This window comes from Anser cygnoides, chromosome 27, assembly GCF_040182565.1.
Source record: "Anser cygnoides isolate HZ-2024a breed goose chromosome 27, Taihu_goose_T2T_genome, whole genome shotgun sequence".
NCBI classification, from domain to species: Eukaryota; Metazoa; Chordata; class Aves; order Anseriformes; family Anatidae; genus Anser; species Anser cygnoides.
The window spans coordinates 6,179,912-6,196,593 of NC_089899.1; the positions used below are offsets into that span (position 1 = coordinate 6,179,912).

Genomic DNA, 16,682 nt, shown 5'->3' on the forward strand with positions numbered 1-16,682 from the left:
ATTTTACAGAAAAAGCGATTTCACGGGAGAGAAGGAAGGAAAAAAAAAAAAAAGTAGCCCTGCCCGCCTCAATCCCCGGCTCCGCTGCACAACGCCCCTGCCCCGAGCCGATCACCTCGGTGAGTGGCCGCAAAATGGCCGACGTAAACGGCCCGCCGCTGCCGGCTCCCCCCACAGCTCGGCAGCCTCCCTCTCGAGGGCTGCCGGGGCCTGCCGGCTCCCTCGGCTGCCTCGAGTGGCCTCGATGCCGGGAAAAAAGCCCTGCCCGCCTCGATCCCCCCGCTCCGCTGCAGAACGGGTCCACTCCAGAGTCGATCGTCTCGGCGAGTCCCTCCAGTCATCCTTAGCTATTACACATAAATGCCAAGGTACGAAGGACATATCTAACAACTACGTACCTGTTAATGGCTTGTCTATTACAATGCTGGATAAAGTTGTGGAAGGGCAATTCTCTAGACCAAATGAAGAATTTGGTGATAAAAAAATGGGAAGACGACACCATGCACATGAAAAAAGATTAAAAAAAAAAAAGATACGCGACACTAACAAAACTGACAAAGAGCATTACGGAAGAAAGAGGGAACATTCTCATACTGGAGAGGAGAGTCAAAAAGATGGTCATTCCACCAAGGGAAGGTGCTCTCGGAGTACAGTGGACACAGCTGTCATGCTGCAAACAAGCCCTTTCTCTCCCACACTTAGGTGTTTATAAACATTGATAAGATCCCCTCACAGTCTCCTTTTCTCAAGGCTGAACAGAAAAGACAAAGCTCACAAAATAGCTGACATGTGGCAAATCATCCCCTGTGGTAAAATAAATAAAGTTTCCTATATGCAACAAGTGCCACATCTTTTTTTCTCTCTTTAACTTGCATGTTTCTTTCAGACTTTATGATTTGTATTTCTCTGCGCTCCACTTTGACAATGCCAATCACAAGCGTAACAAAAAGAAGAAAAAGGAGAAACATGAGGAAAGTGAAAGGCTTCTTGGAATACTTAGATCCTCGTTTCCAGAAGAAAACCCGTGAGAAGAAGGAAGAATCCCATCCTCCAGGTGGCTCTTTATGAGAGCAATGCAGAAGTGAGGGCAGTAAACAACCTTACAAAGGGAAGCCTTCCGGTGCAGGTGAAAGCAAGAAATACAGCTCCATCGCATCCAGCGAGTATATTAAAGGTAAGTGGCTGCAGCATGTATATGGGTTTCCTTTTAGATTAATATAGAGATTATTTAAAACAGTCTTTAAATGCTTGATGACTGAACAGTCTGCTGGAGATTAAAAAGAAAAGTTGATAGACTTTTTTTTTCTTTTTCCATTTTTGAATGACCCCTAGGAATGAAAGCCTGAAATAAAGAGGTTAAAGGCAAATAATTGTAATTTGACTTGATGATTAAGTGGCAAACAAGAGGAAGAGTTGCAAGATGGCTTATTAAATTCAGTCCAACCAAGTAGGAAAACTAAATTTGGACAGCTGTATCTTGGAAAAGAATATAGTAGGTAGAAAGGAGGTTTAGTAGTCAAGGTGGAAGATGATGACATGAGGCTTACAGGCTAGTAATGTTATAGTGAAACACAGTCTTCCTAAAAAAACCCGCCTGAATAATTCATTTGAATAACATACTACGTTCAGCTATTTCATAAATAGATATAGTAAATACATATGTAAAATATGTAATATGTAAAAAATCGTGCTATTTTTCTACTTTTTTTTTTCTTTTTGCCTTTTTTTCTTTTTTTTCCCTATTATTATAACTTTAAAAATATAGAGAAATGCGCTGATGGAAGCCATGTAAAGAGTCTCCAAATTTGCATTGGGTTTAAGCTGAAAGAATTTTATGTCTGCACAAATTATGATACTGTCATACTTCTTTGTTGTTCTGCCTCTATATACATCAAATTGTTAGACGGATGGATTTGTTCCCAGTATTGATGACAAAGCACACTATAGATGCTGTCTACGTTACTGGAAAATGATTTGTTTCAAAGTAAAATGATTTCCAGGTGAAGTAAATGCTGAGCATGCTCTTTCTGCCTCCTTCTTCACAGTGCTCATAGTAGATCGCTTAAGTATGTATTAGTCAGATTCTCTTATAAACTCCTAGTGCATCTCTGGAATTTTGAATTTACAGTGACTTTACGCTCTTCTTTCTCACTCCTCTAGGCAGTTTCATCTGTTACCAGAGCTCTAGAACTATTTGTGAAACCTGAAGAGCCGGATGGAGAGAATTGCTATAAATGTAGCGAGTAAGATTATTACTAATTATGTCTTAATACTAGATATTAGTTTTATATATTGCATGACTTAGAGCATAAGTTCTCTTTTAACTTCATGTAGAATTAAGGAGACGCAGCTTCATTGTTGTTGTTGTTTTTGCTTCATTTTGTTTAAACAACTGGTGCACTGAAATAATCCCAAACTTGAAAACGTTACATCTGTTTTGGAAATCTAAGAAGAGTGGCTATTAGCTGATATTGGACATTTCTTGTAGCGTTGTCTGCACCATGGCTTGTCAAACTTCCTAGGTGTGTAGCTGCATGCTGAAATATTCATATTGGCAGAAGTGAAAAGACATGCCCAGTAAGTAGTGGTGAGCTGAAGCAAGGAGCTATGGAGAATGATTTGGAGTGGAAGGCAGTAGCAGGTTCCTGAAGGTCCTAGCGTTCACTGTGAAACAAAGTTAGATTGAGTATCAGGGAATGTGAGCTGGCTCTGTGGTAATTAATGTTAGCAGCCTATGCTGGCTCACTAAACAGCGTCTTGCACAGCTCTTGAACTGTGAAACCTGTCAATGTTGACTAATGTCTGAAATGAGCTCCCTTAAGCCTAACGCGTGCACAGGGAAAGCCTATTGAGTTCAGGCGCTCTCTATGCTGATCACTATGTAAGCTGTTTCTATGTATGTGAGAAACAATTGAACATTTGTATAAGATGGTTTGGCAAAACAAGTTGTTAGTCAAACATCCCCTCAGAAAAACACAGTGTCCAGCTCAGTTCTGTAGGATTCATGCCTGACCCCTCTAAATGAAAAATGCAGTATCCACTTCTTGTTGGAAACTAAGGAAATTAGGGTGTTGAATCAAGAGTGTCCAATAGGTTATGAAAGCAATTTAATCTCAGGTTCGTCTTAGCCTGCGGATCCTAGAAAGCAACACGCAGTGTATTCAGGATTCTCATAACTGATATCTGAGGAAGAGAAAGAACTGTAATAGCACCTCACATCTGAATTGCATGGTCCTTCCTTAATGTGCTCTTTGAGGTGTGATTGGTTCAGTCACACATAAAGCCAGAATTTTCCATCTTTTTGTGAGTTTAAAAGGAAAGGCCTTACACATGTACAGTACTTTTTCCATTGCTGATAACTGTTATTAGTCTTATATATAACTCATTTTTAATATTTTTTTTATATTTTATAACTTATTTCTTTAAGTTTTTTGGAATTGTCATTTTCTTTTAATTTTCTACCACAAATTCTTCCAATAAAGACTAAACTAAAACTAAGACCAAAAACTAAACTCTGGATCTACTTACATGTTTTGTGGAATTTTATGAAACATTTGGATTTTTGTTTCTTTTGAGGGGGAAATCTTTCTCGTTCATAGGCATTCCCTATGGGTTTGGAATTCTCTGGCTTGTATTTTGACATCAGAATTGAAAAAGAGATACTTTCATTCTTTCTATTTATTAGTTCTCAACAGTACTTTTCTTGATGTAAACTGACCAGTTTCAGTTGTTCTCTGGGCTACTGGTTAAATGTCACTGCTTACACTGTAGGTCCTACCTTTGAGCGGGCAATATATCAAACTTAATTTTAACTATTTTGTTTCAAAGGATGGCAGATGGTTTCAGCATCTTTCCAGACAAGCTCAGTACATGAAGACTTACTACTGTTAAATGTCTCCCTCCTGTAGAATGACTATGTTCTTCTGTTGTATTTTTGATGTTGATAGACGATCTATTTTGGAGATTATTTGCAGTTTCTAGACCTGGGGACCAAGGCTCTCTTGTTCCACTTTCAGTATTTGTATTTCCCTTGAAAGAATGTATCTAGGATTTGAGTTCAAATAGCCACTTTTGTATACCAAGAAATGGTACCTTGCCTTACAACCTGGTAATACGCTTTCGTGAGAGATTCCTGTTCCTGCTGTGCTCTGAGTTGTTGGGAAAACTTACCTACTTTTTTTTTTACCTCTTTGGTTACAGTGGGAGGGTCTTTGTTCCCCCAGCCCTCATCTATGGAATCAGGAAAGGCCTGTGGGCAGCCTGGCTGGCAGTGAATGCTGAGGCAAAGCGGTTGCTGAATCCTTAACCTTCTCCATGTCTGTTGTTACCAGTTCTGCTTTCTCATCCATCAGAGGGGGAACCCTCTTCAGAGTTGCCAGCTCTATTCAGCTCCTTTGTCCCTAAGGAAAGTGATCCAGGGGATCTCATCCACTAGGTCTTTCAATAGCTTGAAGTTCACTCTTCGAAATTTCAGGGTCCTGACTTTGCTCTTCGCCAGGTCCGTATTCCTCAAGATCACAAACTCAAACAGGGTGTGGTCACTGCAGCCCAGACTGCCTCCGATCTTAACCTCTTGAATGAATTTGTCTTCATTGGTGAGCGCCAGGTCCAGTAACGCTTCTCCTCTGGTTGGTTTGTCTAATACCTAATACCAGGAAGTTATCGTCAATGCACTCTGGGAGTCTCCTGGATTGCTTACAGCCTGCTGTGTAGATTTCCTAGCAAAAGTCTGGGTGGTTGAAGTCCCCCATCAGGAAGAAATTGTGCAAGCATGATGCTTGTTGTAGCTGAAGCAAGAAGGCCTCATCAACAGGCTCTCTTTGATCAGGTGGTCTGGAGTACATCTTGACCACAAGGTGTCCTTTATTGGTGCGGTCCTTAACTTTCACCCACAAGCTCTCAACCTGCCATGGCTGCTTCTCAGAGGCAACTCTTCATGATCAATCCCTTCCCTAACATAGAGGGCAATGCCCCCTCCCCTCCTTCCCTGCCTCTCTCTTCTGAAGAGCTTGTAGTCCTCCACGCCAGTGTTCCAGTTATCCAGGTGATCCATCCCACCACATTTCCATGGTAGCAATCAGGTCCTATATGTCTAATTGCATCATGATTTACAACTCCTCCTGCTTGTTTCCCATGCTGCATGCATTGGTGTAGAGGCACTTCATCTGGACTATCAGTCGCATCATGTTTTCAGAGGAACCCTTCCTGATTGCTTTGGGATCGTTCACAAGTATTTCCTGCTGTTTCCTGAAGTGACAACATCCCCAGGTTTGCTTTCATCCTTCAGAGGCTCATACCCTTCCCCCATTGCATCTAGTTTGAAGCCCTTCTGATAAGCCCAGCCAGCTTGCTGCCCAGAACACTCTTGCCCCACCTGGTCACGTGTACCCCATCTGCTGTCAGCATCCCAGAGAGAGCACTGGGGTGTCCAGTGAGACCCCCCTCCTGCATGCTGGGGCTGCTCCGTCAACTCCAGTGAGGTTATGAGAAATTGGCGGTGAGGCAAAGAGCTATCTGCTGGATCCTTTATTGACCTTTATTACACAGGGGCCCTAGCTTCTCATGTAAAGGAAGTCTCTGGCTTAGAACAAAAAAAAAAAGATAGATTGTGAAGAAGGAGGAACACTAATAACATTTTGTTATGAATATTAATACAAAGAAAGATGAAACAAGAAAGCAAAGAAACAAACAAACAAAAAATGAATATGGACAAAGATAGCCTTGGGAGTCATATGAGGCAGTAGGACACCTTACTGGTGCTGAAACACTGTACATCTCATGAGCCTCCTCAGGGCATCCTTGATCTCCTTGTTCCTCATGCTGTAGATGAGGGGGTTCACTGCTGGAGGCACCACCGAGTACAGAACTGCCTGCACCAGGTCTAGGGATGGGGAGGAGATGGAGGGGGGCTTCAGACAGGCAAACATGGCAGTGCCGATAAAGACAGAGATGATGGCCAGGTGGGGAAGGCATGTCGAAAAGGCTTTGTGCCGTCCCTGCTGCGAAGGGATCCTCAGCACGGTCCTGAAAATCTGCACGTAGGACAGAGAAATGAAGACAAAACAAACACAAAAGAGAACAGCACTAAGCACAAGAAGTCCAAATTCCCTTTGGTAGGAGATGGAGCATGAGAGCTTGAGGATCTGTGGAACTTCACAGAAGAACTGGTCTATAGTATTGCCTTGGCAGAGTGGTAGTGAAAGCATATTGGCAGTGTGCAGCACAGAATAAAGAAAGCCACTGCCCCAGGCAGCTGCTGCCATGGTGGCACAGGCTCTGCTGCCCAGGAGGGTCCCGTAGTGCAGTGGCTTGCAGATGGCGATGTAGCGGTCATAGGCCATGACAGTGAGAAGAGAAATCTCTGATGCAAGGAAAAAGACTAGCAGAAAGACCTGTGCAGCACATCCTGTGTAGGAAATAGCCCTGGTGTCCCAGAGGAAATTGGCCATGGCTTTAGGGAGAGTAGTAGAAAGGGAGCCCAGGTCAAGGAGGGCGAGGTTGAGGAGGAAGAAGTACATGGGGGTGTGGAGGTGGTGGTCGCAGGCTACGGCTGTGATGATGAGGCCATTGCCCAGGAGAGCAGTCAGGTAGATGCCCAGGAAGAGCCCGAAGTGCAGGAGCTGCAGCTCACGCATGTCTGCGAATGCCAGGAGGAGGAACTCGGTGATGGAGCTGCTGTTGGACATCTGATTGCTTTGTTCAGGTGGTACTGCCAAAGGAATAAGATTACTCACAAGACAGGACTGCTTTGAGCATATCTCTTTCCATTCCCTGCCCTCCAATCCCACAACATCACAGAGGTACGTTGACTTTCTCCTTCCTTTCAGGAGCTCTGCATCTCCCTAGCTGGAGCTCTGCTTTGTGTTGACTGAGGGTACCGTGAGCAGCTCTCTTCTCATTATCTCCTAAGAAGTCAGCCCGTCTCTACACCAGTTACCACCTTGGAAAGTTGTTAGGATATTCTGAAATTTAGCATTTGCCTTTCCTGTCAGCCACTTGCAAAGCAGGAATGCTGCTCGGCATCTTCCAGCAGAAGAAGCTCAGGGGAACTCCTGGATCTGCTATGACTAGGTACCTGAAGAGAGCCCGCTCACTCCCCAGCCCCACACACTGTGCTGTCAAGTCCCACAGATTAGGATGCTCTGAGGGACTTGGGCTGGACAAAGCTGCATGACAGGATGTGCACGGTTGGTATATGAGCTGCCTCAGAGTCCCAGGGCAAAACCGAGGGAAGATGGAGAATTCCCCCAACGAGGACAGGGTCAGACAGACTCAGCTTGGGAGCTTCTCCTCCTTGGGCTCAAGCTGCCGAGGAGGTGACTCCACCCAGGACCCTATGGCCTTGATGACAGTGGTTCTGCTGGCTGGGCGAGGAGACCAAGGCTTTGCTTCAGCAAAGGCATCTATCTGCCCTGCAGGGGATGGCACAGAGGTGCCTGAATCTCCCTTCCTCATGGCTTGTGGTAGCAGCTCCCTCCCCTCTGCCCCTGTCTCTGCTGCCTGGGGCTGACCCTGCAAGGGGCTGTTTCTCCCTGCCCACCAGTCCTCCTTGTCCATGCTCACAGACCCCATCCCACACACTGGGTGCTCACCTCTGCCCTTCAAACACCTCCCATTAACAGGGCACTGTTCAGGAGCATTTCAGTGCATGCAGGGACTAAGGAGCAGCCCAGACACATCCTAATGAGGACTGAAGTCTCCTGTCTTCTCCAGATGGAAGAAAGGAATTCCACCTCCAACAGCCCACACAGTCCCACACAAGTAAAAAATCCAAAGCAGAATCTTTTCCTTTCATAGAATGGTTGGGATTGAAAAGGAACCTTCAAGACAATCTAACTGCAACCCCCCTGCCATGGGCGGGGTCACCTCACACTAGACCAGATTGCTCAAGTCCTGATCCAAGCTGATCCAGCCCTGAGCACTCGCAGGGCTGGGGCACCCACAGTTTCTCTGGGGAACCTGTTCCAGTGCCTCACCACCCTCATAGGAAATAATTTCTTCCTAATGTCTAATCTAAATCTACACTCTTAGTTTAGAGCCACTACCCCTTGTCCTATCACTATACTCCCTGACGAAGAATCCCTACCCAGATTTCCTGTGAGCTCCCTTAAGGCATTGGAAAGTCGCTATAAGATCTCCCTCAATCATTCACCTATCCAGGCTGAACAACCCCAGATCTCTCTGCCTGTCTTTGTACAAAAGGTTCAGGTTACCCCAAATTTCATCCTGTCAAAGAAGAGTTCTGGGCTGATGTAGACCATGCCCCAGGCAGCAGGCTCTGGGCAGCAGCAGGACCCTGCCCTGCCTTGCCCTGCCCTGCCCTGCCGGGGGGGCTCCTTCCACCCGCAGCTTCTCCCCGCAGCCCCTGGGCAGCTCCCCGGGCAGGATGAGTGCTGAGCCTGGCAGGCGGCAGAGGTCCTGCCCCAGCACGCAGCCCCTGGGGCACAGCACGGACCCTGCTCTGCACCACAGCCCTGGGCACCCCTGCCTGCACCTCCAGCTGCACAGCCTGCAGCCGGCCCCAAGAGAAGGGAGCCCTTGGGCCCTGCACGCTGACCCTGCAGCACACAAGCCCTGCGTGCCCTTCAGCTCCAACACCGAGCGTCCTCCTGACAGCTCCCATCGGCTGAGGGCTGTGCCAGCTCCAGGAGAGCCTGGCAGGGTGCGCAGCGGCATTGCCCTGCACCCAGACACTTACCGTGGGGAGGTGGCTGTGAGGATTTCTCCCTCTGCCAGCTCTCCCGTGTCTTTCTATCCCAGGTTGCCCTGAACCTCTCTCCCCCTTCTCTCCTCTCCCCATGCCAGCTGCAGGCAGTCCCCCCAGCCCTGCTGCGCCTGGCAGAGGAGCTGCTCCTGGGTGGCTGAAGCAGCTTCTCAAGTAGTCCAAGTCTGTTGCAGACTCCAAAGCCTCTCACAGCTTTAATGATCCCACTTAGGGACATTACTGACAAAGCCTCCCCATGGCCTTGTTAGAGCGAAAAAGTGCAGGCAGTGATTACGGGGAGACAAAGGCCAAGGAAAGGTGGACCTGAGGCTGAGGAAACTTTGATGTGAGCCAGTCAGACCCTGACCCCAGCCTCTGGGAAGGTCCCTCCAGGAGATCCTGTCCCTCCAGTGGGGTTTAGGACTCTTCCTGGGTCAGTGCAATATGGGGATGGGCAATGCCAAGTACAAGGCTACAGGAGGACATCTAGGCTCCCCAAGGAGGATGAGGAGGCAATGAGACTGTAATGCTGTAAGAAGAAGGTGTCTCCTCATAGGCATCCATGACAGAGACTAAAGCCAGAGCCCAGCAGACAAAGCTCTGTTGAAGGCTTTCAGCCTTGCAAAATATCCCTGACCATAACCACCACAGGGTCTTCTATGGTATCCCATGCCTGCGCACCTGTTTCCTTCTTTGCTGGCCCCTGACATCCACCCTGCTTTTCACCTTGCCCTCACCTGAGCACCTTCCTGCCTTGACTGATGTCTCTCCATCTGCCCTGAGAATTCCACGAAATACAAAGCCAAGGGGTTATCTAGAATTTTTCTGGGGGACCTGTTGCACCACAGCTCTGCTCTTCAAAAAAGATTTCTCCTCAGACCCAATCTCAATGCCCCAAGCTGCACTTGATACACTTGGTACTTCTTATACTCTTTCCCACTAGAAAGAAAAGCTCCACCTGCTCTGAAACCAGTTTCAGCCTACTCCTCTACTGTCTCCGTGCCACAGGGCCAAAGAAGCCCCGGTCCCTCAGCCTCCCCACACAGATGGGGAGCTTCAAACACTGAAGCCCTTCCTGGCAGACCTCCCGTCCACATTCTTCAGTTCCTCTGCACTCCTCCAAAACCTGGAGCCGCACCCTGGGACACACTGCTCCAGAGGTAGCCACAGCAGCACTGAGTTGGGCAGGACAATAACCCAAGTGGCCTGGGTGGCTCCTGCTGCCCCTAGTGCAGCCCCGTAAGGAGCTGGCCTTGATCCCTGTCAGCATGTCCCACTGGCTCCTATGGTGTCCTCGTAGCACCCAGGCCCTTTTCCCCAGGGTGCCCCCTCAGCTGCTCACGTCCAACCCTGCCCTGATGGATGCAAGTATTCTGCCCCACGTGCAGCACTGGCCACGTCTCCTTGCCACCTTCAGGGGGTTTCTGTTGGCTGAAGGCTGGAGATTCCCAAGGTCCCCCTGCCCTGAAGCTCCGTTTTGTCACCTGTTCATGGTTGGGTGCAGATGGCTCACTCTGATCGTGGTGACTCTCATTATGTAACACCATGAGGAGTGTCAGGACTCTAGAGGCACTAAGGGAGGTACTTGTTTAGTGGAATTTGCGACCCAGGCAAGAATTACCATGAGAACCATCTCTGAAACACCCAATGACAGTACAAAGCAAGCAAAGCCTGGACCAGAGTAAATGAATGTTGGGCTGTTCGTATGCTAGGGTATTTTCTGGGGAAATATATACCTATACAGACACACATGCAATGTGGATTCTTCCAGCAGCTGGTCTTGGACCCTGTGTAAAGCCAGGAGCAGGGCCCAAGATCCCCTCACGTTCCCTGAGCAGATAACTTCCAATGGGAATCTCCCACATAGAATCACTGAACCTCTGTCAGCATCAACAGTAATGGAAGGCACCCAGATGCAATGGTTTAACTGCTTCCTTCTTCTCTCTGGTTTTGGTTAGTAGCTCCTTTCTCATCCACGACAGGCTCCTGCCCCTTTTTCTTGACTTCATTTGTGTCTGGGTGGACGGCACTTGGGTTCAAAGAGAAGATCCTTAAGCATTAAACTGCTCCTTGCACCACTCCTCTCTGCAGTGCCATATCCCATGGGATTCCTCCAAGCAGGTCCACCAACAGGTCCAAGTTTGCTCACCTCAAGGCCTCTGCTCTGCCTTGTTCCCCTCGCTCAGCAGCCTCAACTCTACCTTCTCATCCCTGCCCTTTACACCCCTGATAGGCTGTGGATGTGGTCTACCTTGACTTCAGTAAGGCTTTTGACACCGTTTCCCACAGCATTCTCCTCAAGAAACTGTCTGCTCTTGGCTTGGACTGGCGTACGCTGTGTTGGGTTAGAAACTGGCTGGATAGCTGGGCCCGAAGAGTCGTGGTGAATGGATTTAAATCCAGTTGGAGGCTGGTCACTAGTGGCGTTCCCCAGGGCTCAGTATTAGGGCCAGTTCTCTTCAATATCTTTATGAATGATCTGGATGAGGGGATCAAGTGCACCCTCAGTAAGTTTGCAGACGACACCAAGTTAGGTGCCTGTGTCAATCTGCTCGAGGGTAGGAAGGCTCTGCAGGAGGATCTGGATAGGCTGGACCGATGGGCTGAGGCCAACTGTATGAGGTTCAACGAGGCCAAGTGCCAGGTCCTGCACCTGGGGCACAACAACCCCAAGCAGCGCTACAGGCTGGGAGATGAGTGGTTGGAAAGCTGCCTGGCAGAGAAGGACCTGGGAGTAGGGAAGAGAAGGACTGAATATGAGCCAGCAGTGTGCTCAGGTGGCCACGAAGGCCAAGAAGGCCAACAGCATCCTGGCTTGTATAAGAAACAGTGTGGCCAGCAGGACTAGGGAAGTGATTGTCCCTCTGTATTCGGCTCTGGTGAGGCCACACCTCAAGTACTGTGTTCAGTTTTGGGCCCCTCACTACAAGAAGGACATGAAGGTGCTCGAGAGAGTCCAGAGAAGGGCAACAAAGCTGGTGAGGGGTCTGGAGAACAAGTCTTACGAGGAGCGGCTGAGGGAGCTGGGATTGTTCAGCCTGGAGAAGAGGAGGCTCAGGGGCGACCTTATCGCTCTCTATAGATACCCTAAAGGAGGCTGTAGGGAGATGGGGGTTGGTCTATTCTCCCATGTGCCTGGTGACAGGACGAGGGGGAATGGGCTAAAGTTGCGCCAGAGGAGGTTTAGGTTGGATATTAGGAAGAACTTCTTTACCAAAAGGGTTGTTAAGCATTGGAATGGGCTGCCCAGGGAGGTGGTGGAGTCACCATCCCTGGAGGTCTTTAAAAGATGTTTAGATGTAGAGCTTAGTGATATGGTTTAGTGAAGGACTTGTTAGTGTTAGGTCAGAGGTTGGACTCAGTGATCTTAGAGGTCTCTACCAACCTACAAAATTCTGTGATTCTGTGATACAAGGCTACAGGAGGACATCTCCTAGGCTCCTGGACAGGGATGAAGAGGCATTGAGACCCTATTGCTGTAAGGATGAGGTGTCTCCTCATAGGCATCCTTGACAAAGACAAGAGCCAGAGATCAGCAGACAAAGATATTCCCTCGGTTGGGGACTTTCAGCCTTGCAAAAGAACCGTGACCATAAACACCACACACTGTCCTATGCTGTCCCACGTCTGCATCTGTTTCCCTGCAGGACTTTGGTATCCACACTGCTTCCCCTCCTCCATATCTCACCTGAGCACCATCCAGCCTTGACTGATGTCTCTCCATCTGCCCTCAGTAATCCACAAAACACAAAGCCAGGGGCTCTGGGTGACCTCTGTCCTTCAATAAACCTTTCTACTCCACCTCAGTGCCTGCAGCTGCATTTTGTGATAGTCATTCTTTCTCATGCTCTGTCCTACTGTGAGGAAAAGCACCCACATGTCTGAAACCACCCCTCAAGCAGTCTTTGCATACTTCTCTACTGCCTGGAGCCTCCATGCCAAAGGGCCAAAGGAGCCCTGGCTCTCTCAACCTCTCCATCTCAGGTGCTTCAAGCCCTGAAGCCCACCTTGGCAGACCTCCCCTCCGCACTCTGAGCCTTGTCTCTGCTGGCAGGAGTGGCCTTGGGAGGCGCTTCCTGGCCTCCCCTCGCCTCCTGCCAGCTGCTGCCCACTCAGGCTCCTGTCTCATTATGACAGTCCCTGACAAAATGTCCCTCCCCAGCTTGTCTGTAGGCCCCCTTTAGTTACTGGAAGGCTGCTATAGGGTCTCTCCAGGCTGAAAAGAACCAGCTTTCTCAGCCTGTCTTCACTGAAAAGGTGCTCTGGCCTTTCTATCATCTTTTTGGCCTCTTCTAGACTCGTTCTAATACTTCCATGTCCTTCCTGAGCTTGGGCCCCAGAGGTGAACACAGTACTCCATGTGGGATCTCACGAGAGCAGAGTAGAGAAAAAGAATCACCTCCCTCGACCTGCTGGACAAAATTCCTTTGATGCAGCCCAGAATACAGTTGGCTTTCTGGGCTGCAAGCACACATTGCTGGCACATGTCGAGCTTCTCAACCACCAAAACCCCTAGGTTCTTCTCTTCAGAGCTGCTCTCCATCCATTCTCCACCCAGCCTGTATTTGTGCTGGGGATTGCCCCAACCCAGTTGCAGGACCTTGCACTTGGCCTTGTTCTCACATGGCCTGTGAGAACCCCATGAGGTTCTCACAGGCTCCCCGCTCAAGCCTGTCAAGGCGCCTGTGGATGGTATCCCTTCCCTGCCACATGTCAACTGCACCACCCAGCGTGGTGTCATCAACAAACTCGCTGAGACCGCACTCAATCACACTGTCCATGTCCCCGGCAGATGTTGTACCACCAATGCTGTAAGCCCATTGTAGAAGACCACCACATTTGTCAGGCACGATCTGCCTTAGTGAAGCCATGTTGGCTGTCACCACCAGCCCAGAAAGGCAGGGTAGCGTGACATAGCAGAGAAGGGCATTCACAATGAACCTGTGCAAGAAGGGTGGCAGAAGTCTCACAGGAACGCTGGGGGTTGTTTCTAGAGACCCATCCAGAGTAATGTCAGGGCTCTATGAGGTGCCCACATCTGAGCTGGCCTCGTGCACTGCTCATACACACAGGGCTGTTCAGAGACACGAGTCCCTGCCTTGCACACACACTGACAGCACCGCAGCACTCGCAGGGTCCCTCCAGCTCCTGCAGCCACTGCCAGAGGCTGGGAGGCACCTCAGCCCTGTGGTGGGTGCATCGCCCTGCTCTGCCCTCCTCTGGGATGCCCCAAGGCATGAGGATTGGGCACAGGGACCTTGGAGTTTCAAGGAAGCACATCGCAGAGCTGCATTCAGGTCTTGCACTTTGAACTAGACGGTCTCTGAAGGCGCCTTCCAACTGAACTATTCTGTGCTATTCAGGCAGAAGCCCCGTGGCTGTTATGCTACAATGAAGGGACCTGAAGACGCTGAATGCCCCACTGACCTTCATGACACCCCTAGGGATAGCTGATGGCCTTTGTGCTCACTCATTTCCCTCTCTACACATACATACGAATTGCCTGCTGGCAGCAGTAGCAGCAAAAGATTTCTGTTCCCGTGTCTCCCCTGCACACTGACACGGCTCTGCTCTTCTTCTAAGCCACCCCATCTCCCAGGGAGCCTCTCCCAGGGGAGCACGTCTGTGCTGGCCTAGCCAGCCACTGCTGCAGCCCCTGGCCACGCTCCCCACAGCCCCAGCTGGCGGTGCTGCTCTGCAGAGCGAGGGGGCTGTGGTGCCCGGGGCACGGGGGCACTCTGCAGGGCCGTGCTGGTGAGGCTGGGGGGCAGAGCCAGCTGGTGGGGGCCCTGCCACTGACCGCCTCCCACAGCTCTTCTGTGGCCATGGCGTGCTCAGAGGTGCCCAGCCTGGCAGAGCGAGGAGCCTCATTGGACTCTCTTCCTTGGGCACGTTCGGATCTGACAGCAAGTCCAAAAGATGCCGTGAGCCTTCAGGCATGGCCCTTTTAGGAGAGAAATGATTTTCTGTAGGCCAGGTGTGTCACCGCAGTGCCCACTGCCTGTCCCTGCCTGCGGTCCCAGCATGGCCACACAGCAGCACTGGCACCAAGCTGCAGGAGCAGCCAGGCCTTACACCACCAGCAGGGCTCAGAAGGAGAGGGTGGCAGTGGCAAGGGAGCAGCTCTGCATGGACCCAGTGTTGGTGCTCCCTGGCCGTGCTGCTGGGCCCAACTCTTTTTCTCTCCACCTCTGCACACGGGCACTGCCCATGCAGAAAAGGTCTCCCAAGAAGGATAGATGAAAAAAAATCACTTTCATTGGATAAAATACACAAGAAAAATGCGGAATGATATTTCTTTCTGGATAGCTTTTGTAAGAATAAAACTTGGGAAAAAATAATCAGCACAATAACATAAGACAGGCTTTGCTTATCATGAGTACCTTTAAGAGTGATTTGCAGAACAAGGCAGGCAGCTTACTGCTTATGAAATATAGCTGGTCATCAACTTCTGCACAGCATCCTTGAGATCCTGGTTCCTCATGCTGTAGATGAGGGGGTTCACTGCTGGAGGCACCAGCAAGTACAGAACTGCCACTACCAAGTCCAGGGAACGGAATGAGATGGGGAGGGACTTCAGGTGGGAAAACATGGCTGTGCTGAAATTCAGAGAGACCACAGTCAAGTGAGGGATGCATGTGGAAAAGGCTTTGTGTCGTCCCTGCTGCGAGGGCATCCTCAGCACAATCCTGAAGATCTGCACATAGGACAGAACAATCAAAACAAAACAGCAACTCAGTAGAAAAGCACTAGCCATAGTAATTCGAATTTCCCATAGGTAAGATTCTGAGCAGGAGAGCCTGATGATCTGGGGGATTTGACAGAAAAATTGTCCCAGGGCATTACCCTGGCTCAGAGGTAAAGAAAATATATTGGCAGTGTGCAGCACAGCATGGAGAAAGGCACTGCCCCAGGCAGCTGCTGCCATGGTGGCACAGGCTCTGCGGCCCAGGAGGGTCCCGTAGTGCAGGGGCTGGCAGATGGCCACGTAGCGGTCATAGGCCATGATGGTGAGAACGGAAAATTCTGCTGAAAACAAAAAGACTAGCAAAAAGACCTGTGCAGCACATCCTGCATAGGAAATGGCCCAGGTGTCCCAGAGCAAATTGGCCATGGCTTTGGGGAGAGTGGTGGAGATGAAGCCCAGGTCAAGGAGGGCGAGGTTGAGGAGGAAGAAGTACATGGGGGTGTGGAGGTGGTGGTCGCAGGCTACGGCTGTGATGATGAGGCCGTTGCCCAGGAGGGCAGCCAGGTAGATGCCCAGGAAGAGCCCGAAGTGCAGGAGCTGCAGCTCGCGCGTGTCTGCGAATGCCAGGAGGAGGAACTCGGTGATGGAGCTGCCGTTACACATTTATCGCCTCTGAGCAAGGGAGCCTGTCCAAAAGAAGAAATGACAGCGCAAAATTTAATTACTTCTCTGACCAAAACCCATTGCAAGTCTCATAGAACACCTTCCCACACAATAATCTGTGCCTTGCTTTTTTCAGGTAGAGCTTTCTGCAGCTCCTTAGCTTACCTCTGGTTGGTGCTCTGAGGGTGCCACAACAAGCAGGGGACTCTGCTGTGGGCTCTGTGGCAGTAAGTCCTGGTCTACAGCAATAGGTAGAAGGGAACCCGGAGCGATCTGAGAAGTCCACTGGCCAGGGACATCTCCCCGTTTGCAGGTCATGAGGAGAAGGTCAAATAATTCCTCAAGAAACAACAAAGGTAATGTTGGTACTGTCTGTACATTGAGGTGTGTGAGGTTCCTCATATCTACAGCAATGCTCAAGGAGCCTTAGTCTTTAATACTACTACTCCATTACCATCCCTCTGAATCACCACACAGGTGGGAAAATGGAAGCAGAGAAAAGTGCATTGCCTCCTGGTAGGTCTTGCCTTGCAGTTCTGCTGTGCAGTGCCCTGGGGAGGTGTGGGGCTGTGAGCAGCCTGCCCCAGGCAGCAGGCTCTGGGCAGCAGCAGGACCCTGCCCTGCCCT

The 16,682-nt window shown here is 49.7% G+C and overlaps 2 protein-coding genes across 2 annotated transcripts; both read right to left on the reverse strand.

The window, feature by feature from the left end:
- Positions 1 to 5,744: 5,744 nt before the first annotated feature.
- LOC106048409 (olfactory receptor 14C36-like) lies at positions 5,745 to 6,810 on the reverse strand. The gene has a single exon (XM_013200303.3). The coding sequence runs from the start codon at positions 6,684 to 6,686 to the stop codon at positions 5,751 to 5,753; it is 936 nt and encodes a 311-aa protein (XP_013055757.3). The 5' UTR covers positions 6,687 to 6,810; the 3' UTR covers positions 5,745 to 5,750.
- Positions 6,811 to 15,128: 8,318 nt separating this feature from the next.
- Positions 15,129 to 15,710, reverse strand: LOC106048402 (olfactory receptor 14J1-like). The gene has a single exon (XM_013200296.3). The coding sequence runs from the start codon at positions 15,708 to 15,710 to the stop codon at positions 15,129 to 15,131; it is 582 nt and encodes a 193-aa protein (XP_013055750.3).
- Between the last annotated feature and the right edge of the window lie 972 nt (positions 15,711 to 16,682).

Coding starts and splice junctions, on each gene's coding strand:
- LOC106048409 (XM_013200303.3), bottom strand. CDS start 6,686: ATGTCCAACAGCAGCTCCATCACCGAGTTCCTCCTCCTGGCATTCGCA.
- LOC106048402 (XM_013200296.3), bottom strand. CDS start 15,710: ATGGCCTATGACCGCTACGTGGCCATCTGCCAGCCCCTGCACTACGGG.